Source organism: Pogona vitticeps, chromosome 1, assembly GCF_051106095.1.
Source record: "Pogona vitticeps strain Pit_001003342236 chromosome 1, PviZW2.1, whole genome shotgun sequence".
NCBI classification, from domain to species: domain Eukaryota; kingdom Metazoa; phylum Chordata; class Lepidosauria; order Squamata; family Agamidae; genus Pogona; species Pogona vitticeps.
The window spans coordinates 173,687,224-173,710,367 of NC_135783.1; the positions used below are offsets into that span (position 1 = coordinate 173,687,224).

The following is a 23,144-nucleotide window of genomic DNA, read 5'->3' on the forward strand; positions in this document are numbered from 1 at the left end:
GAAGCTGTGGTCGCAAGTAGAAGCAAAATTTTCCGACCATAGCTGTTCTTAACTCAAATTGGTTGTAAGTAGGGATGTTCATAAGTGGAGGCACCTCACAGACTATGATTGCAAAGGAAAGGAATTAAAGTGGTGTCAAACTTACTTAACTGCTTAGCTTAACTGTTTAACTGTCAACACACAATGCACAGAGTAGTATTTGAACATCAAACTCAAACTGTGAGCCTTCTTCCTCATTTCCAGCTTTCAGATCTCGACTAGATCAGGCAGAAAAATATAAGTAGGTGAGTTTGTGTTAAACGTGGTGGTGCTGTGGGTTAAACCACAGAAGCCTCTGTGCTGCAAGGTCAGAAGACCAGCAGTCGTAAGATTGAATCCACGTGACGGAGTGAGCTCCCGTCGCTTGTCCCAGCTCCTGCCAACCTAGCGGTTCAAAAACATGCAAATGCAAGTAGATAAATAGGCACCACCTCGGTGGGAAGGTAACGGAATTCCCTGTCTAGTCGCGCTGGCCACGTGACCATGGAAACTGTCTGTGGACAAGCATTGGCTCTACGGCTTGGAAACAGGGATGAGCACTGCGCCCTGGAGTCAGACACGACTGGACTAAATGTTAAGGGGTACCTTTACCTAAATATAGCTGCTTATCTGAATTGAGTTTGTGGTATTGTAAAGAAGGATTGGCCCCTTGCCATTTCCCTGATAACAACTTGGATGTAGTAATTCAGATTGGTAAAGATGTGTGACACATTATCTTAGTCTAAAAATGCCAGTAGATAAGATAGTGGACCTCTCTTCCTAGTGTATAGCTTCACCCCGCTCCACTGCAGACTAGATATCGGTTGTAGCTAGTCCCTGCTTTGCTGTTACATGCTGAATTATATCGCCAGTTAAAGCAGGTAGGTAACTTTAACTAAGCATTCTCTCTTTGAGTATGGTGAAGTGAAAACATGTGAATGATACTGACTATTCAGATTATTTCCATTTTACATTTTAGGCTGCTAATCTGGTTTCAATTTATTTTTCTTTATTGCATTTTAGTAATAACAACCCTTATGCTTCATTTGGAGCAACGCAGGCATGGGATGAAGAGAAAAACTTGTGGAGTGCCCCCCATGACATCTCTCACACAGAAGCCGATGATGATCGCATACTGTACAACCTCATTGTGGTTAGAGATAAACTGGACAAAGATTCTGAGGTAAGCGTTTTCCTGGATGCTGGATAGCTTAGTAGTTGGAATACATAGTTTGTGGATTGCAAATCCCAGAATCCCTATATATTACAGTTGTGGAATTCCTAGAAATTGTATTCTAAAAACATAACTTTTTAAGGCTGTGGGATAAATGACGAAAGCAAGTCTCAGTAGGGGAAGAGCAGAGGAGTTGTAATACTGGCTAGCTATAGTTCTAAAAGACTTTATTATCAAGCTTCTGGTTGACTTTTTCTACAGTTGCTAGTTATTTTTGTTCAAAAATAAAAAGATGGTTGACTTCTAAAATTTTAATTTGCATGTATATTTCTTTGGCAATAATAAAACTCAAATAATTAAATCGTTAAGAAAAAAAGTCCTCAGAAAGTTTACATTTGATAAGTGTTTCTTTCCAACACCATCTCAGACCCTCCTTCCTTGAGAGTTTGAGATGGTGCTGGAATTAGAAAAACTGTAATCGGATGAGAAAATCATCTCAGCAGTTTGCTTTTTATTTGAAATGTTTATTAGCTTCTTTTCTGTCAGAACTGATTTACAAGGAGGCACACAGGGATCTCCTCCCCCGAGTAAAACATTCCAAATGATACAGTAACAAAGCAAAAGAAATAGTGCTATGCTACATTAATCTGCTTGTTTTTTAAACACCAAGGTACTTATCCTAAGAAAACTTTCAGGAAGAAGCAAAAATTGTATGCTCCCTCTTCTTACAGGTTTTATGAGAATTAAAAGTAGTTTTCAATTGATGTCTGAGAGCTTGAAAAAGTTACTTTTTTGAACTACAACTGCACATATAACATTTCTGAGCTATATGAAAAACAAGATGTCATATATTTTTTAGACACCAAAGCATGCCACTAAATGAATGTGACTGTCTGGATGGCTCAATGGTAGTGTGAGTACCCAAGTATGGATACAGAGGCTGGGAATTCAATTCCCCACTTTGGCTCCTGGGAGAAGAGCCAATCTGTCTGGCCTTGGGCAAGCTGTGCAGTTCTAGAGTACCTATCAGAAGAAGGAAATGCTAAACTACTTCTGAATACTCTCTACCTAGAAAACCCTGAAAAGGGTCACAATGAGTCAGAATCAACTTGGCAGCAGATAATTATTACAGAAAATATTTCCACTTGTATAAACATCCATGGCTCTATTCTGTTGTTCTTTAAAATGCATGGAGCCTACTTGTATTAAGAGCAGGGTGCTAGTCCTGCACCCTCCATCCTAGTTTCCAGACCCCTGATCATCCTTGTCGCCCTCCTCCAAACTTGTTCCAATTGGTTAGCATCCTTCTTGAAGTGTGGTGTCCAGAACTGGACACAATCCTCAAGGTGAGGCCTAACCAGTGCTGAATAAAGGGGGACTAGCACCTCGCAGGATTTGGATCATCTCTTTAATCTTGGAAATGCAAGTGATTGGGGAGGGGATGTTATTATACCTGGCAGCCTATCCACATGTGCCCCCCCATCAGAATTCTGGCTTATGTGGAAAGATTACTTGGATATGAGAGACTCTCCCTTTTCAGACAGTCACATTCCCGTGATTAAAAAGATGACAAAGAGGGGCAGAGGAAGCATACACCCCTCAGTGTATGTGGCCTGCACAAGGTACAAGCTTTTGAATGCTGTCATGTCTTAGCCTGGAGGAGTGGTACATAGAGAAGATAATGAGTGATTGATGGGCTCTTATGGAATGAAACACTGTTAAAGACTGTCACAGGTAAGACCAATTCAAGTCCTGGTTATTGTTATGATTTAGTCTTTGAAGTGAAATTACAAAATCTGCTCAGTTTGTAGTCAGATGCCAAATAACAATTTGACTCAGTTACTATTTCCTGATAAATTAGTGCAAAGACTGATCTAGAACTGTATCAAATAATAATTGTTAAGGAGTCCATCAAGAAAATCTGAAAACCAAGAAAAAGTAAAATATAGTGAAACAGTCCACTGGCAAAGTCTATAGGCAAGAGATTTGGGCGCAGGGTTCCTCAAGCAGGGAGACTTTGTAGCACATTGCAAATCAAGTTCAGTTTCCTTCTGGAGGATGGAGTATCAGAGACCTGTGGGGTTTCTGCATATTTTCATCATTTTCTTCTGAGTGAAAACGAACACCCCAAACGTAGCCGTCCCATAGGTAGCTAAGTGGGAATTTTAAGGGTTGCAACAGGGGAGAGTCAAACATTAGGTTGAACGTGTTTTCTCTAGCTATGGGTGGCAGTCTCCCCTCCTTCTACAGGAAGCATGCTTAAGTATCACTGTCCGAAAGCTGGTTGGAGTAAGGATGCTTGTTGCCTTTCCTCTGCCTGCTGAGAGGAAATAGGTGGCTTCACAAAGATACAGTGAGTACCACTGGCAGAGTGATGATGGCCGAACATGTCATGGTAAAAGTGGTGGGAAGGCTTGGCAACCCTTTACTGTCTTCATGAATAACAATTACTTGCCATAAAGTTGATTCTGATCCCTGGCAACCCTTTCCAGGGTTTTCTAGGTACAGAGTACTCAGAAGGGGTTCACCATTCCCTTCTTTCGACTGCACCCTGTGCAGCTTGCCCAAAAGGACAAGCTGGCTCTTCTCCCAGCAGCCATAGTGAGGGATTGAACTCCCAAGCCTTCAAATTAAGCTGAACAGAGCTGTACTTATTTACCAGTGTATAAATGGAGCATAAATGTAATAAAACAGCATGTACTCTTATTAGGCAAGCAGATGAACATCATTTGTTGGTGTCCCAAAGCTGCAGGTCTCTTGCTTGTCTGTCTCCCGAGGTCAGGCTGGAAGATAATGACTTGCTAAGATCATTAGGTTGAAAACAAAACAGGGATTTGCACCTGAATTTCTTGTATCCAAACCCCTTCACTTTGAGCACAGCATTGCATTTTGTGACAGAGGTAACATTTTGACAGCAGCATCTGGATTATGCATGCACAAATCCAGGGCAATAGCTTTTCTGTTCTCTTGCAGAGTGACATAATCAGGAAGCTTGTTTTGACACTCTTTGTTAAGTTTGCCTTTATGCATTATTTTAATCAGGGCATTACCTTAAATTGATAGCAACGTTTCCTGTGAACTGAAATCTCAGTTATGCTTCTCAGGCTGGGTTAAGAAAGAGGGGAGACGTTAATTTAAAGGAAGCCTTAATCTGTACTCACAGATTTGCTTTTTGACGAGTTGAAGGATAAACTTTATTTCTGGTGGTTGGTTAATTTTATTAAAGAAGAGGTTTGACAGCTGTTGTTTGCACAGAGTATTTCAACTAAATCTCTTGCTCTTCTTTCAAAACTGAGCCCTTCTGCTTCCATAAAATGATGCAAGAGGCAAATCATGATGTTGTAAGGAACAAACAATTATAATGTCACATCTCATAGATCTGGAATCTCTATGGTTTGTCTACATGTAGAAGTAAGACTCACAGTTGTTCAAGCCTGTTTCTCAGTTAGTAGACAAACCCTTGAATTTGTGCAGCTGACTTTTAGAGCTGGGATAGGCATAATGCAGTCCATGGGTTGCCTGTGGCCCTGTAGAGGCCCACAGGCACACCCCCCCCACCCCCAGCACTCTGGCTCTCTCTAGGAAACCCATACCCTGATTATTATTTGTTTTTTAAAAAATCACTTGGAGTCCACTTGGGCTGCCTCTTAGGGAGCATATGTGAGTGGATGGGGCAAATTTGTCCTGTTGTGGTTTCCCCACTACCCTGGTCACCACTTCCAGCTTTAAATTTGAAAATATTGCCACTAGAGGTTACAAGGGAGCCTTTTCAATTTTTTAAAAATTGAAGAAACTATTTGGGGAGTGTGGGAGTAAATGTAGCCCTCCAGTGTTCAATATGAAGCTGTGTGGCCTCCAGACCTCTGGAAGCTGCCCTCCTCTATATTAGTCAGATCATCCCTGGGGTACAGACAGTGTATACTGAAATCTATCATCTGAGAGAGAGAGTAGGGGGGTAGGAGGATAGTCAGGGCAACTTTTGGCCTGAGTGGTAGAACGGATTGGCCTGAATCCATTTGCTAGTCCCCGCTAGAGTAGATCCACTGAATCAATGGGATTTACATAAGTGTTGACTTATATTTCAGCAATTGATTCAGGGGTTCTTCCCTAGCTCAGATTAACAAATGCATTTAGGTCATTCAGTTTTCTCACCAGCTATTAGTGCACAAGAAGAAAGAAATTTGAGACCTGTTTGTTGAAGGGCAACTCACCATTCTTCTTTATTAAAGGGATGTGGGGGCAGGGGTGTGTGTGGAGAAAGCAACTTTCCCCTTATCCTCTTCATCAGTGTTAAGTTCTGCTCCAACAGAAGGGCTTCCACAAAAATGTAGTGGAAAGTCTCTTTCTCCATTTTTTTTAAAAAAGGGAAATACTATTTTTTTTCCTAGAGAGTAATATGAAAGCTAGGATAATATAAGAGCCTTAGCTTTTATCAGCACAACACCAAATTCACCATAAATGGCTTATAATGTAACAAAGGCTGGACTGAAACTAGTCTGCACATAAACTATTCTGCGTGCTTTCTAATGAATCCAAATGAGTCATGGGCTCTGGAACTCTTGTGGCAGAATCCTCAGATTAGTTGAAGCAGATTTCTTCCCTTTCAAACCAGGTTGTTTTTACTGGTTCATTTACAATGAACCCATAACTGAATGGCATGATCGTAACAGTTTCCACTTTCAACTCACTCCCCTATCTGTCCTACTTAGTTTAGTCCTATGTGTAGCTACCATGACTCCCACTTTGAAAAGGAAGGTGAGATATTTATAAATCAATAAGCAAATAGTCTCCAGGCCACTCCATTCCAACCACCACAGCAAGGCTAATAATGGAACATATAATTCTAGAGCTCTCCCTTTATGCACGCCCATGATGATTGGAAAATACTTCCCAAGTATTTACAAAGTAAAACATATAGTGTTGACTTATTGACGTGCCTGAATAATCCAAATATCTTTTTAAAATGTTATTGTAATAGATGGGAAAGCTGTTTCTTCTGACAATTATTTTCTCAGTAGTCTATGTACACACATTTGGCAATGTGGCATCAGTATAGCTTTATGGACAGAAAGAATCAAAATCCTAAGTGAAAACTATTCATCACCTATAGGAACTTCACTGTAATATTATTATATTATATAGCCACCTAGAATGGCCTTTTAGGCCAGATGGGTGGGGTATAAATAAATAAATAAATAAATAAATAAATAAATAAATAATTAAATAAATAATTAAATAAATAATTAAATAAATAAATTTATTTTTCTTTAGAAGGAACAAAATCAAATAACCTTTGGATCTGACATGGTGTTAGACAGTTATCTGTCACGGCTTCTCTAATACTCAAATATGTGTTGAGGCAAAACCTTAAGTGAAATTGTACTAGCTGTGCATCAGTCTTTGAAGAATGTAATTTCCTTCACACGTGTTGCTGAGGATGGAGTCAAAGGTAGCTCTATGAGGGGAAATAAAGTCACAGAACAAAAACAGGGCAGGCTGTTTCCCAAGGAACTCCGGGAACAGAACCAAGAAGATTGTCCTTCCTGTTTCCAGAAATGTTTCCCTTGTCTCTCTTGTAGCAAATTATAGTTCCGAATGGCCAGATCAATCCCTGTTTATGAAAAAAAGTCTTGAGATATCCCGGGATCAATGGGAAGGACAGAATTGCTTTTTCCACTTGCCCCAAAAGGGAACTCAGCCTTCTGTGAAAAGCAATGGCTTTAATTAGGAACTACTATGGCATGTGACTCAACATAATCCTCTTAGTGGTGCAGTTGCATTCCTGCTTTGTGAATCTGTTAATGTTGCTGATAGCATTTTAGATTAGTCTCCTTAGAATGAAAAATGAGACTGAAGCGTGAGACTTCGCAGTGGGTGGGTCTGAGATGTTAGAATGACAACTATAGAAGCTGCTAAACTTGTATATTTCTCTTAAGTGGGATCATTTGAAACTTAAACTTCTCTTACTCATTTTTCTCCAAGTTTTTGTTTTCCCCTTAGCTGTCAAATGCCAGTTTGTACATGTACAGGGGATACTTTATTGTAGCATGTTTCAGTTCTTTCATGTCTCTTATGTACCATCCTTGCATCCTCTGAGATGAAAGACGATTTAAAAATACTTTCAGCTGATGAAATGCATTTAGCAGATAAAGTGCATTTTTTTAAGCATGAGAATATCTTCTGTGGTGAGCTGTGGCAATTTCACAGCAGGGATGAACAATATGATTTCCTTGTACCCTTATCTCAGAAGCATCCATTTTCTCCATTAGCATGTTAGAGTACTTTTTACTAGTTAAAGAGCCACCTGTTCCCCCCTTTTTGGGAAGCCAGAAAATGGGATGACAATAATGATTATTTACTTGGAAGCAGTGGGTGAAACAAAGCAAAACGAAACTGTTTCTGGGTCAATAAATTCCAGAACAGATGCATTGCAGACTAAATCACACACTAACTGTCTGCAGTTTGGCATCTGCCATAATGATCAAAGTGAGCCATTAACTGTAGGCAGGATTCCTGTAGTGAGCTAGCCTCACGCCCTGAGGCTTTTTTTCAGGATCTAGCTTTGAAAGATGAACAAATGGGCTGAGAAGAGAAAGAGGGCTTCCTTCACCTGACATTGACTCTTGCAACACTTGGCACTGTTCAGCTAGAACAATAACTTGTGCATTTGATGTTTCAGGACCAAGGTGGTACAAATGCTTCCTTGGTGCAGACAGTAGTGAGGGCTGAGGGCCACATGCTCCCCACTGCTAAAGAAGGGAGTTGAAAAAAAATTACAGTTTATCTGCTTCCAATCCTCTGGTCAGACGCTTAATGTATGGGTGATCTTAATGCGTAAGAACAGAGTGGGTTCTCATACACCATATACCATTTTAATTGGAAAAAAAGACAGGTCAGTCTAGAGCAGCCATTCTCAACCTTTTTTTGGCCACAGCCCTTTTAGGAGCGATGCTCAGGTTCCAGGGTCCACTGTCAAACAAGGACATAACACAGATATCTTTCAGAAACCTCTCACATTTTTTTCAGTCTGTGGCCCCCTTCAAATGTGCCAGGGCCCCCCAGGAGGCAATTTGGCCCCCGTTGAGAATGACTGATCTAGATCAACAAGAAATTGGCTCATATTCATTGAAATAAATCCAGAATTGCTGCCCTAGTTATTAGGGGAGCTGTACTGATGCTGGCATGAATTTCATAAGAAAAGACAACAAAATAAGTTCCATGGAAGAATGAGCTTGCTCAGTCTGGCAGCACAAAGAGATCAACATCCTAATGAGGGAGGAATAGAATGTTTTGAGAGCAACATACAGTCTCTTGGCATCGTGTGTGTCTAAGCCTTTTGTGGTAATTTGGTCTACTTGTAATCCCCATACACTCACCTCTGTTAAATCTTAGCTGGGCCCATGTTCTTGTATAAATTTTGCACTGTAATATCGGAGGGTGTGGGAACTTTGTGCTGGCAAGGCCTACTTTCTGAACTTGAACATAGAGTCTTACCACTGAGCTGTTTTATAAAACAAAAGCTAAAGCAAAAAGTGGTTGTGCTGATCCTCAAAGAGAGAAATTGCAATTCTTTCAAGTTAGGAAGAAATTGGATATTCTGTTTCCTCAAGATTTATCACAGCATTTTTCATATGCCTATGATATAGAAATTGAGAGTAGTAGTCAATTAGGCAATATCATAGAAAGAGAAAGAAACATTCTGAGTTTTCAGTTAAAGAACATTATTTATATGGAGATACATTGGGCTCATGGCAGTGAGTTAAAGGTAGGTTCACTCTACAATTCTGGCTGTGGAGCCAAAGGTTGGGGGTTCCTCACCGTGCCTCCCAGAAGAGCTAGCCCATGTGAACTTGGACAAGTTGCACAGCCCCAGGGTGACCCCCCCCCCCAGAAGAAGAGAAGGGCAAACTACTCCTGAGTACTCTCTACCTAGAAAACTCTGAAAAGGGTCACCATAAGTTGGCACACAATTACTACTATTAGATGTGAAATGATTTCAGTTTCTCCATGACCTCTGCATTGTTAATATTTTGAGGAAATATAGTCCACTTGTATAAGCTAGAGGAAAGGGGAAAAAAGCATGCTGCTTATATACCACCCCATAGCTCTTAAAGCACTCTCTGGATGGTTTACCATTTAATTATGCAGGCTACACATTGCTATCCCTCACCCCCAGCAAGTTGGGTACTCATTTTATCGACCTCAGAAGGATGGAAGGCTGAATCAACCTTGAGTCGGCTACCTGGGATTGAACCCCAGGTCATGAGCACAGTTTGGGCTGCAGTACAGCCGTTTAACCACTGCACCACGAGGCTCTGTGTTATAAAGAAATATTCTGCACATTTCTCAAGTAAATGTATGGAATCTTAATGGACTGCTAGGACAAAAAAAATGACTTTTCAAATGAAATGGGAAAAATATTTAAAAAGAGAGATCCCCCTCTGATGTACATCAGTGGCTGGATAATAATTTTGAAAAGAGATGGGTTGCAAGGAATTAGAAACACAGCTATTTTAAAACTCTTTCTTCCAGTTCTCACCACATAGAATCAGCAGGATGTTTTGGGCTGATAAAGGAAATGCTGTACATTAGCCACAGGTTTTATCCATATCTTCTGTGACTGTTTGAAGGTCAGTGGCAGCTTGTTATACTTGGTGGGGGCAAAAGGCACAGCAGTGAGTGGTGGGGAGACTCAGCCAGGAATGGCAGCTCAGAGCTCTCTCTGTCTCCCTCATTCTTCTGCTTTCTGTCACTCTCTCACTCACTCAGCCTCAAATATGCAGAGACTAGTTCACCCACAGAGAGATGGGCAAGCAACTGTTCACTTAGATAGCTTCACTCTGCAACCTTGCTACAAAATTAGGAAGATTCCTCCTCCATGCTGCTTCCCTCGATGCCAGGTTGCAAAGCTGCACAGAAGGTGTGTGTGGGGGGGGGGGGGGAAGAAGAGAGATCTGCTTCCCAGTCTCAAGCCTCAGCACTGATCTGTAGCAGAGACCCACAGCTACTAAATGCAGCTTTAATTACTCAGAGATTGCAACAAGCTGAGGGGGAGGATCCACATTGCTAGCTCAGTCACTTAAAGAGGTGTGTACAAATGAATTTCAGAACTTTGCCACATTTTGCCCTTTCCTATTATTAAATGGGCATGCAGTGTGGCTCATGGGGTGCTGACCAGTTTTAGAAATGTACTAATGTTGAGTCTCTTTTTGATATAAGCCAAAATCCTGTTGGGAAAAACCATGTGCATAACAGGCAGTCGCATAAGCAGTTTTCCCCTGTAGCTTGTTCTCTGCTGTGCTGTCTGGCATTCAACTGGGCACACAGTGGTTTATGCAACTGGTAGTTGCAGGGGAGGGATACAGACAGCAGAGCAAAGAAGCAGATTTTCTTATGCGATTTTCCTTGTACGATCACTGAAAATGATAGGATTCTAGCCAGAAATGTTTCTTTTCTAAGCCTATTTGATGCTTGCTTGCTAAATCTGTTTGCCACTTTCAGTTTTATTATAGTATGACAATCAGGTTTGCTTACATTCTTGGATACTTTTTCTGTTTGAGCAGGAGCTGCCTGAGGCAGGGTTGGATGGTTGTTTTTACTTGATAACTGGTCCTAATGCATGATGGCAGGTGTAGACAAGCTCCATTTCCCCCATTTCATCTCTATGTTATGCTGTTGGAAGGAAGCCATGAGAAGTCTTCCTCTTGTGTTTCTACTCGTACATGTTGCATCTAAACTAAATGGAGATGAGTTAGACACCAGAAATACCAATATTCAGAAAGCAATTTGGCCTCCCGGACACTCTCTCTGACCGTGAAGCAGCTGTTTTGAAGTAGAGAAACATGAAAGGGACATTGAAGTGGGAGGCTACTGAGTTCCAATGTAGGAGGCTCGTTTCTGCTTCTAGGGGCTTGAATTGGGATAAAGATTTCCTATCATGCCAAGTATAATGCCAAGAGTGAGCGTGTTCAGGTTTTTTTTTTTGAACTGGACATATTTAATAATTGCTTTGTCACTGTCTGTACTTCTGCTTTTGATTTCCCTCTGACTTTCCTGTGTGTAGTCCCAGTGTGTACTGGTGCCTGGATGTCTAGGGAACAACATGAACACTGATGAAGTGAGCCATAGTCGGTGAAAGCTCATGGTATAATACAAATGCACTAGTCTCTTGAATTGCTGTTGCTTTTGCTGCAACATACTAGCTAACATGGCTACTCTTTTGGAACATAGTATGGTAGATTTAAAATTTTGGTTGGTTTTTGTGTAGGACTTTTACATATTGTTGCACTGGCTGCTACTATCCAGACAGTTTCTACCATACAGAGCCAACTGTTGCCTTGCACAGGTGGCAGGTTCATGTTTTATGTAGCTTTATATTATTTTCATTTTTATTAGTGGACACCTGCAGTGCAGTAATTAATGTGTACCACATGATATGCCTGCCAAATTTTGTCTACTTGTGTTCTGGATTATTTATGGCAGTACTTCAACTGCTGTGCCTGAGGTGTGTATACTGTATCTGGTTCTGTTTTTTTTTTTTTTTTTTTGTTCGGGGGGAGGGAATTAAGCACTCTGAAGTGATTTCATGTTTTCAGAGCTAATCCATTTCTTAAACTGTTGGATATCCTAATGCCTTTTGCTGTGATACCTGTAGCAGTAAAAGCTAGGGATCACTTTGCAGGCGATTCTTTTCAGAGGCAGCTTAACCTCACTGTTACGGGTGGCAGAAACCTATATTTCAAGCCTATCAAAATTAAATATCATTTTATTTCTCAGTGGAGAGAAATAAACAGTTTGCTTCGTTTCCCTTTTGAAATTAGTGCACTGAACCAGTGCTAGGGTATGACTAGATCCACACCCAAAGTATCTTTTGGTGTTTTTGCAGCTGAATTTTACAGTCAGGATGCTGTCTCAGGACATGGTCTTACTGGATTCCTGTTGGATCTATTTTTATTGTGACATGAACAGCTTTTCCATTATAACAGGTCCTGAAGACAGTTCTTCTACAGTGCTAGTTTTGGTCCCCAGGTATGGTCTGAAGGCACATAAAACCAGTAATGGCACTGAAGCTGAACAGATCTGACTCAGCTCCCTGACTGGATAGTAGAAATAGGCATGAATCACAAAAATTGTGATTCACTAACCACGAACACAAACCATGTGCATTTTTTAGAAAAACGAGCCACAAAATGGTCTTTTAAAAAGTGTGTGCCTTTAAAAAAAATAAAGCTAAACCCACTGTCCCCTTCCCACCGCCCCATCACCTCGCTGCCTTTTGCTGCAGCCATCCCTACCACCTGGGGCTGCCTCTGGAAAAAAAAAAGCCAAGTTTCTCCACCCCCCAAGAGAATCCAGGTGGGCTGCCTCTCAAGAGGGTGGCAGCATCAGCCAAAGGTAGGGAGGTGATGGGGGGCAGTGGGAAAGGGGTGGCAAGTAGGCTGTGGGGTCATAGAGGGACAAACCAGGAAGTTTGAGAAAACACTTTAAAAGTTAGTGGTTCAGGTCTGTTTGGGTTCTTCGGTTTGGACAAACCAGAACTGACCCAAACAAATGAACCAGTGATTTTCCACAAACTTCCTGGACCTGTTTCAGATCCATCTCTGATGGAGATTGCTGCCTTCTGCTAGCTGAAAGTGGCCTTGTTCATTGCCATGCTACACTCAATGCATGACATATTTTGGAGTCCTTACATATGAATTACCTTTGAAAAATAATTTTCCAGACTCTGGCTTCACCCTCTCGTAGAAGCAGCTGTTTTAATTATCTTCTTCTATACTCCTGCTTCTATTGTTAGTGACGCAGAGGCTACAGTTGCTTATTTTTGAATTTGCTTCTTCCTCTGTACCTGGGTGCATCTTGATTTCCCTCAGTGTCAATTTTGCTTTACACTGGTGGATGTTCTTTTAGAAGATGAACATCCAATTAGCAGTTACTTTGCTTTTTTTTCTCGCATCTTGAAAAATAAAGTAGATACCCGTGCTTTCTTGAGGTGCATATATTTATATGTGTGTTTTCTAACAGGGAGCTGATAAGCTTTCCATATCCAGGGAGATTCTGTGGTGGAGCTTGCCATTGCAACAATTCCCAAAGGAATAGTTGTAATGCAAGGCAAGGTGCAAGAGACGTCCCCTATCTGTGATGGGAAGACTCACCTTTCCAGAGTGAGATATCGGGGACGTGGCTCCTAGACCTTGACCAGCATGACTTTCCACATCACCAGCTGGCCTACTGCTCACAGACTCCCCTAGAAACATCCCCTTGGGGATCTCTGTTTCTTCTTACTAGCCCAGTGCATGTCTCTTCGGGGGGGGGGGGGGAAGCAGTTCATCCAGCCCTGGAAATCTGAACTCATTCAAAGTAGTAAAGTATTCCTTGATTCTTTGTTTCTCAGTCTCAAACCAGAATCCTGCCTTTCTTTTTGTTCTTCACATTTGCCCAGTGTGTGAGTGTGTGTCATAGATTATCTTTTAGGAAAAGACCTCAGAGTTAAAGTAGAATGCCATCATTACATCATTTTTCCGGCCAGTTCAGTCTGCCTCATGAGGTTAGATATTGGTACAAAACAGAAACCTGCTGAACAGACTTGCTGCTATAAATCAGTTCTTTTTAAATGGTTGCAGTTTGCCTTGTGGTGTTATTCACCCCCTAGTGGGAGAATTGCATAAATTGATGCCCTTTTGAAAATGTGAAAAGATTGTTTCAGAGGCAAGTGCAAATTAAACTACTTTGTGTGGGACCACCGTTGGCTTTCATGAAGATCTCGTTTCTCTATCAGAGTAGAGTACACATAATGTTGCCCCTACCTTTGTGTCCATTTTGATTTCATATAAGGTTGAGCTATACTCAGTCTTCTGTAGTCGATAGAGTAATACTAATAGGAGACCTGGGTTCATATCCTCACTCATCCATGAAAAGTCCTGTGTGTGTGTGTAGCACAGGGAAAACTGTTCTTTAACTATCCCTTGAAAAGCCCTATTAGAGCCTCTGTTAGTTGTTATCAACTTGACAGCATGTAACACACAAGGTTTAGGCAAAAATTCTGCCTCCATGAAAAATGGAGTTTGGAGTTCCTCAAAATATTTTTCAGCCAGAAGATCCTCTTTTTCTCCTCTTCCTCTCTTCCTCTTCTTGTGCTGCTGTGTACCACTCTAATCAGCTGCTGCAGCAGTTTAATTTCTTGTTTTAAATGGGGAACAAATTTGATTTGGCTGTGTATTTTCACTGTGAGGAAATTGAACTGATTTAGGGGAAAGGATGCTTAAGGTTATAGTGACATGTTGAAACTGATTGGCTAAGTGACGGCATCATGATTTCTAGGAGGAAGGATGTTTTTTATAGCAGAAAATGGCAGCCAAACTGTAATTGACTGAAGGTACACAGGGCCTTGTTCCTGAAGTGCTGGTGCTTAAATGCCTGGGGCAGAGGCAGTGCAAAATTCAAGGACTGGATGTCTCTTGAGAATATGCTGTAGCTGCATGATTATTTCTTCTCCTTTCAGGTTCTTACAGCATTGTATTTGATCAATGTATTTGTATATGAAAATATTTACAAAATGCATGTTTGCCTGTTCTGCCTTACCTGTATCTTCATTTATATTTATTTATTTATTTAAAATATTTTTACTTCACCTTTCTCCTTAAAAACGACTCAAGGTGGCTTACATCATTAAAAGACAATATTTAAAACTAAAAACAGTAAGTATACAAATACTAAAAAAGATCAAACAGATACCATACTTAAAAAATGGTAAACAAAAGCAATATCAAAAACTTCAAAGCAACAAGGCACAACTGTCCATTAAAAAAACCCACTCAGACAGCCGGTCACTAAGGGAAACTTGCCTGAAGAGAAAGGTCTTTGCCTGCTTGTGGAAAGACAGCAAAGAGGGGGCCAGTCTGGCCTCCTGTGGGAAGGAGTTGCAGAATCTAGGATCAGCAGCAGTGAAGGCCTTCTCCTGTGTCCCCACCAGATGCACCTGTGAAGGTGGTGGGACTGAGAGAAAGGCCTCTCCTGATGAGCTTTAATAGCTAAGCACGTTCATAAAGGGAGACATGGTCCTTGAGATACCTTGGACCCAAGCCATTAAGGGCTTTGTAGGTTAGAACCAGGACTTTCAATTCTGCCCAGAAATAAATTGGAACTGCTGTAACTTGGGGGGGGGGGGGGTATGTGAGCCCTGTGACTCGTCCTGGTTAGCAATCTGACTACTTTGTTTTGGACCCAGTAAAGTTTCAGAGCACTTTCTAAAGGCAACTTCACATAAAGCATGTTATAGTAATCTAGCCTGGATGTAACTAAATCATGTGTCACTGTGGCCAGATCAGAACTGTTCAGGAATGGGTGCGCCTGGCACACTAGTTTTAATTGTGCAAATACAGTCCTTGCCACCACATCCTGGCTCAGAGACAAATCCAGGAGCATCCCTACCTGTGTTTTCACTCTATGTAGTAAATCCTGGTTCACATTATAGTATTCTTTGCCTGGCTTTATTTAAAATCAATTATACCAGTTATTTAAGACTAGCAGTTTTCCTTACCACTTGATTTGCAAATAGCGTATCCTCCTTGGTTGTAGCCGCGTTGTGTCCTATATCCTTATTAATATCCCTGGATGCTTTGGGGACTGGTAGGGTCAGAAGGAAAGTTACCTCTGCCTTTCAGTTGGGATACCATCCATGGTTTGCAGACAGGCACAGTGCCATGCTGCTGTTTAAGTAAACACTTAAAACATAGGAGAGTTCTCTTTCCCTCCCCTCTCCCGCGGCCATGAGGAGTTCCCTGTCCTGGGAGTCATGTTAGCAGGAAGTGGAGGTGAAGGGGGAAGGTGATTTGGGGCTTCTAAGGGAGAGGTATGGCTCAGCTGATTTGAGAAGAGGGCCTGAATATATGAAGAGGTCTGAAGATCCGGGGGGGGGGGGAATCAGAGAAGGGAAAGTGATATGTTTGTTTCTACCTTTTGCAGGAATGGCAAAAACTGAACTATGACATCTATACCCTAAGGCAAATGCGAAGAGAAGTGAGAAACAGATGGAAACGTATCCTGGAAGATTTGGGTAAGTCTTTTAAAGTCAGATAAGGTGGGATTGATGGATTTGATTTAAAGTAGTTTACATAAAGGAAGAGTGCTTTTTAAACAAACAACAACAACAAAACCAAGACCAGTTTTCAGAGTTGGGGGAGAAGGGCACTATTCTCAGCTTTAAAAGTCCTGAATATATTACATATCAAAGTACAAAAAGGAAAAACATGTGCGTACAAATCAAGAACAAACGCTGAGGGTATTAAAAACAACAACGTGTTTTGTGGGATGTGAAACACTAGTGCCTTTTAGTGGTTTTGCTGTAGTTTATTGTGATACATAGAACTGCCGCAACAAATGAAGGACAGTTTTGCCCACCAATCGAGCAAAAGGGCTTGCTTGCACCTGCAATATGTATATGCAGATCCGTAGAACTGCTTCTAACAATGGCATTTCAATATGTAGGACCAGTGAGTTGCCCCCTCCCTCCAAAAGAGTCTTGGGATATCTCAAAGATGAAGAAGTTTTATTTGGCATAAACGTTTGTGGGCTATAGCCAACTTGATTGGCATGGATGTTCCTGAGTGATAATCACATATGGTTTGAAACTACTCTTGTCCCCTCTAAAAAGCTTTCTTAACCAAAGTTAGTGAGCCCTTGCCTTCAAAATTCTTTTAAGGCCGTTTCCTTTATAGCAAACATACAGACAACCGTGGCCTTCTAGGTGCTGGGGAGAGGAGCTAATAAACAAATGCAGAAGAAGGAACAGAATACATGCCCTAAATTTTGCAACGTAGTGATAAGGTTTCCCCTCCCTGTGCTCCTCAACAGGTAGCCCCATGGCTCTATATGAGCAGATCCTACCTGTCTCTGTAGGTTTTGTTGAAAGATGGGCTGTTTTTGTTCCTTCTGAGCAGTGTTGGAAAATAGGGTTCAGAATATTTGGTAAAATAGGATTTCATCTTTGTCATCATCATGTTAGAACTACACAACTGGAAGGGACCCTTTGGATGATTGAATCCAGCCCTTGTCAAGGAGACATAGTGGGGAATTCAACGCTCTGGCTTTGTAGCCAGAGACCTCAACCACTGAGCTGTCTTGCAATCCTTCCATCTCAGGTTTTCAGAAGGAAGCCGACACCCTGTTATCCGTAACCAAGCGAAGTATTGTTAGTGATTCTCAGAACATGAGTAAAGCCCGTGAGATCCTCTTGAGGCTGTCTGAGGAGACAACCATTTTCCCAACAAGCTGGGAACTTTCAGAGAGATACCTCTTTGTGGTGGTAAGTCTCCCCTTCTCATTCCATGTTGGCTTTCACATCTTTGTTCATGAAACAATCCTTAAAGAACACTCCTGACGTCAAATTCCATGTAAATTCCATGTAAAAGCAGGAAAAGCAATTGCACAGAAAGCAGGAATGGTACTTTGTTCTGACTTGACAGCACATAACATAACAAACTTCCACATAACAAACTTTAGAGGGATTTCAAGGTAAGTGAGATATTTAAGGATTGGGTTTACCAATTCCACCCCTCCCTCCTGTTAGTTTCCATGGCTGAGCAGGGATTCAAACCCAGATCTTCAGAGTCTCATCAATCACACTACCCATAACGCTACACTGGGTTATTTGTTTAGCATCCCCTAAAACAAAGGAAATATGGCCTGCATGTACTTAACATATTTATTGTCTATATGCTGCTTTAGGTATCCAGAAATAAATTATTTCTGACTATAGGCCTTTCTTTTAAAAATTAAGATATTTAGTCCTTGTGACTGCAGAGAACACCTGAGAAATCTGTAAAGAGTGTCTGGTAAGGAAAAAAGATTGCACATGGTTTGCGTTAAGTGTAGATTGGAGTTTCAGCATCTTTCACATACCAATCTCTACCAGGCTGCCCCTTCTCAAAAAGACTGTTTAACTTGCTGGCTACAACACACATCTCTGGAATTGAACACCAGTCTGAAATAATTATAAATGGCATTGGAAGTTGTTATTAGAAAAGCAGAATGAAGGTACATATTAGAATATTATGCCTAATTTATTCTGACACAGTACATTTTCCTCCACAGCAGGTATAGTTCTGCTAAAGGTGGCTTTTGGAATCAATATCTTATTTATTAAGATAATGTATACAAGTCTTTTGTTTGCAGTCAGAATACACACGACAGCTTGCTACATTAGAAGCAGTAATTACATTTACAATGTCCATATAATGTTAAAGCTGAGATAGCAGGAAAAAACACCCACTACGCCAATTTCCATGCAGTTTGGAAAGTTCGTTCACTTGCGTTTTAAGCAAGTATCGTTAAATGTGGATGAAATAGATGGGTCGGAAGTAGTTAGTCCAACCCCATCTGTTGCAGGACCCTTGCCCTCTAGGTGTGGAGCATGAGGAGAGACTGGCCTATCTGTAGAGGTTCTCTATACAGTTTGGAGCCCATATGGGAAATCTCCTCCTCCTCCTCCTCCTCCTCCTTCTGTTGATTAATCCATATTTGGAATGCCTGAGTAGAGTTGCAACAGTTCCTGTCCACCTACAGACCTGCTCATGAGCAGTCAGTTCATGATGATGCGCCATAAGCAGTTTTTTGGTGCCCCATCTCACTTTATACTTAAGAACCAGAATCCTGTTGAAGAAATACGGGGTGTAAAGCCAATCATGCAGGTGGTCCCTCCCTCCTGGGGGCTGTCCTTCATGCCCTCGGTTGCATACTGGTTGCAATATAAGGAGTGTGGCTGATTGTATGAAGGGGAAGCCCTTTGGAGTGTGGGTGGAGGTGGGGAATCACTTGCACAATTGCCCTTGTGCATGTAGTTTTTCCTCAACGGTATTCTGGCATGCATCACAGTGAGCTGAGTTTGTTATGGAAAGGTGGCAGGAATGGAACTAGAGATGGGATATTTGTATTCATCTCTCGGGAGAGACAAATATGAATATTGCCACCACAGGTTGCTGGGCTGATTGGACCCTCCCCCTAGAACCAGACCGTCCAGTAGTTCACAGTGTGGCACTTGTGGCCACCGTCATTCACATTGCGCCAATCATGGAAGTAGCTCAGCTAGGGCTTCCCCACTTCCACGCGGTCCTGATCACTCAGCAGCTGAGTGGAGAGACTTGCCATCCCACCTCCTCTCTGGATTTATCAGCAGCACAAGGAGAGACAATGATGATGGCTGTGTGAGCCATGAAGAGTAAGTGAACAGCCCGGTTCTGGGGGAAGGATCCAATCTGCCCAGCCACCTGTGGTGGTGATATTCATATTTGTCTCCCCTGGGAGATGAATATGCGTATCTCATCTCTATGTGGAACAAAACTGGTTTGGACCTTTTTGTTGTGAGTCACAGACACGTTCGACAGCTACCTATATATATGCCTCTTTTTTTGCCATCACAATACTGTAGGTGTTTTTTCCCCCTTGTGCAGGATCGTCTCATTGCCCTTGATGCTGCCGATGAGTTCTTCCGAATGGCCAGCATAACATATCCAAAGAGAACCCATTCAGTGGAAGATGAAGACAGTTGGAAAATGGCCCAGTGCAATTCTGCTTTGTCCTAATGCTGCTCCCCTTGCAGTGGAAATGGCTTTTTGTTTGGGTGGGTGAAGCCAGAGTGTTGCAACTTCTTTCTTGGTGCAGAAGGCATTCGGGATAAAGTACCCATGGCGCAGCATGTGGCAGAATGCAATAAAGTCACCTGGCCTCAGACGTAGTCTGCAGTGGGATGTCTGGACCTTTTTTTGTAAGCCTTGGTGCTAGTCTAACTGCTGGTAGTCTTACACCTACAGTGACAATAAACACAGTAAGAGTATCCTGGCAGTGCTTGGAACTTCCTGTATAAAATGTTGCTTCTTGTAGGTGAAGTGGTTTCTTTTCTCACTGACTCAGTGAGCTGTATTTCCTGTAAGCCTCTCCCGCTGTGTTTTTGTTTCAGTGAAATGTTAATAGAGGGTAAAAAGCTGACCTCTTCAGAAGCTGCCATTTTGTCAAGTTTTTCCTCTCCTGGGATTCCCCCATGTATCGTGCCAGCAACAGCCACTCCCCTCCCCGGGATCTTTCCCCTGTGCTCATCTATGCAATTTGAGTTCCTCTCTCTGGTAGATGTACGTGATGTGTATTCATGTGACAACACCAATGGCATGTTGTGAAGAATATCAACAATGGAAATGACTTCCTGGCAGCAGAAGTGTCTTAAGTTATCTCTTTAACAGGCAAAGAAACAGGAATTTAGATCTTGCCTTCTCCAAGCAGATATTTTTGCCTAGAGACTTTTTTTAAAAAAAAGAAATATGTCAGAGTTATTCCATATTGAGTGTCCTCAACCCAGCAGGAATCTGTCTTGCCACTGTGAAAAATCCTCATGTAGAAGGCTTCCTTCCAGATCTTGTCTAGGAAAGAAAGCCTCTGGAACCTTTCTTTGGAGGAAAACTCTTGCGTAGAAAATTGCCCTTGAACTTGTGAACTGATACCTGATTCTAGGGGCTTCCTGTGCTCCAGTGGGCTATTTTTATTGCATGCTAAACTTGGACATTCCAGTCTCTTGAAAGTTTGCTCAGGCTGAGCATGCCGTGACTGAGAGGCAGAAAATCTTTTTGGCACATCTATTTTTTTCATCATCTTAAGTGTTTGACCAAATATGTGTTTATAGAAAACTATATTGTGTTACAAAAGCAAATGATACAAAAGATTTTAATATATCCCAGAAATTTATCTTGCTGTTTCTTGATCTGGAAATGAGCAATAGTTTTTAATGACCATGGTGGTGATGGTTCATCAGTATTTTCGGAACACAAAAAGCTGCTGCTCATACCAGATGGCATTTGTTTGTTTTTTGTAGAGGCAATACAGTAAACAAAATGACAGGAGGGATTTTAAGTGTGTATGCCAATGATGTTCATATAATTGTTGAACTAAACGTGTTATCACTTTTCCTAGACAAAGATATTATTTATCACTTCCACCTACTGAAAATTTTAATTAAAAAAATAAAAACATCCTATCTCATAGTTCTCCTTTCTGGTTTTTTTTTAATTGTGTGTTATTTCTAAATTCAAAGTAAAAAAAGACTGAGTATGAAAACAAGAGAGGCGACGGGTCTTCGTCATCCCTTTTTGTATAGTAGACAGGGAGTGTAAAATACTTAAGTAAATACATTTTGTTTTGCAGCCCTGGCCGAGCAACTACAGCTGGGTATCTTCGGGTCTTCCTTCCTTCCTCCTAGTTTGGAACACGCTTTGTTTTTTCCTGCATTTCAATAGTGCAGACGTGCAATCTTTGCATGGTGTCGTCTCCCCCCCCCCCAAGACAGTAGCTGCTCAGGAGCCTGACTACCATCTCACTTCCATTTCACTTCCAATTCCCTGCCACCTTAGCAGCGGTTGCCTGGTCCATAGATTTCTGTGTTAATGCCTGCAAAGGATCTGTTGGTTGGGGTAGTTAGCCCAGCACTGGTACAAGAAGGGAAACAGAAAGAGCAGTATTGAATCTCATCTCAGTGGTCTTGAGAGCACAGACTCACAACACAGGAACACAAGTGGGTCTTCTCGAAGGCTTTCACGACTGGGATCCAATGGTTGTTGAAGATGCCGGCCACAGAGACTGGCAAAGCATTAGGAAGAAAAACCTTCAGGACACGGCCAAACAGCCTGAAAACCTACAACAACCACAAGTAGGTCTGCTCAGTGCTTGGATAGGAGGCAATCGGGAAATTACACCACCCTGAGAAAAGGCAGAGACAAATGTGATTAGAGCTGAAAGTACACTGGTCTTGGGTTAATGCTGACATACAACAACTTCTATGCTTGAGAAACTGGACTTCAAAGGAAACTAGCGATTAGATCTAGAGAACCAAACACTAAACAGGGTAAGGGAATCTGCAAACTTGTTAGGTGCAAACTAGAGTAGGTATCCTTCAGTCTCAAGAGACTATGGATAACGTGCTCTGTATGGAGGACTTGGAACAGCATCTAGTGTGGCTGAGAAGGCCTATTCGAGAGTGACAATCCCTGCCACATTGAAGACAAATACAATCTGTCCCCTGTCCAGCTCCCTGATTTTGCTGCTTTCGGGACTGCCTCTTTGCCTCGGCCTCCTGAACAAGTGTCTTCAAATTGGGAGAGACTGTGATGCAACACCTGCCTCCAGGCTGAATGCTCAGATGTTAGGGTTTCCCATCTGTTGAGGTCCATTCCTAAGGCCTTCAGCTCCTGCTTGCAGATATCCTTGTATCGCAGCTGTGGTCTCCCTCTGGGTGATTTCCCTGCACTAATTCTCCATACAGGAGATCATTTGGAATCTGACTATCAGCCATTCTCAAGACATGCGCAAGCCAATGTAGACATCACTGTTTCAGTAATGTATACTGGCTAACAATTCCAGCTCATTCTAGGACTACTCTGTTTGGAACTCTGTCCTGCCAGGTGATACCAAAAATGCATCAGAGATAACATAAATGGAATGTGTTCAGCTTCCTCTCCTGCCATGCACAAAGGGTCCAGGACTCACTGCAGTACAGGAGTGTACTCAGGAAACAGGCTCTTTAGACCTGGATCTTGGTTTATGCTGTCATCTTAAACCATACTCTCTTTATGAGTCTAGAGAACATGGTAGCTGCTTTGCCAATGCATTTATCCAGCTTGACATCCAGAGAGAGAGAGAGAGAGAGAGAGAGTATCAGAGATTGTTCAGTCAAGGTACATGTAATCATAAAAAACCTCCAATTCCTGTATAGAGATGGTAATAGAGAGAGCTGAGTCCACACCCTAGCCCATGACATGTGTTTTCTTCAGGTTGATTGTTAATCCACAATCTTGGCTGGCCTTGCTAAAACGATGCATAGGTTTTTGGAGAACTTCGGCAGAATGGACAGCAACAGTTCCATTATCAGCAAAGAGGAAGTCCAGCATCCATTTCAGCTGAACTTTATTCTTCGCTCTCA

General features: G+C 41.8%; 1 protein-coding gene across 1 annotated transcript in view; it reads left to right on the forward strand.

The window, feature by feature from the left end:
• The window catches only part of MREG (melanoregulin), a 29,699-nt gene extending 8,486 nt beyond the window's left edge, over positions 1-21,213 (forward strand). The window contains exons 2-5 of the mRNA XM_072977639.2: positions 1,042-1,201; positions 16,154-16,244; positions 17,329-17,492; positions 19,636-21,213. Of these exons, the coding sequence (XP_072833740.2) occupies positions 1,042-1,201; positions 16,154-16,244; positions 17,329-17,492; positions 19,636-19,767 (547 nt within the window). The 3' untranslated portion in view covers positions 19,768-21,213. The remainder of the gene's footprint in view (positions 1-1,041; positions 1,202-16,153; positions 16,245-17,328; positions 17,493-19,635) is intronic.
• Positions 21,214-23,144: the final 1,931 nt, after the last annotated feature.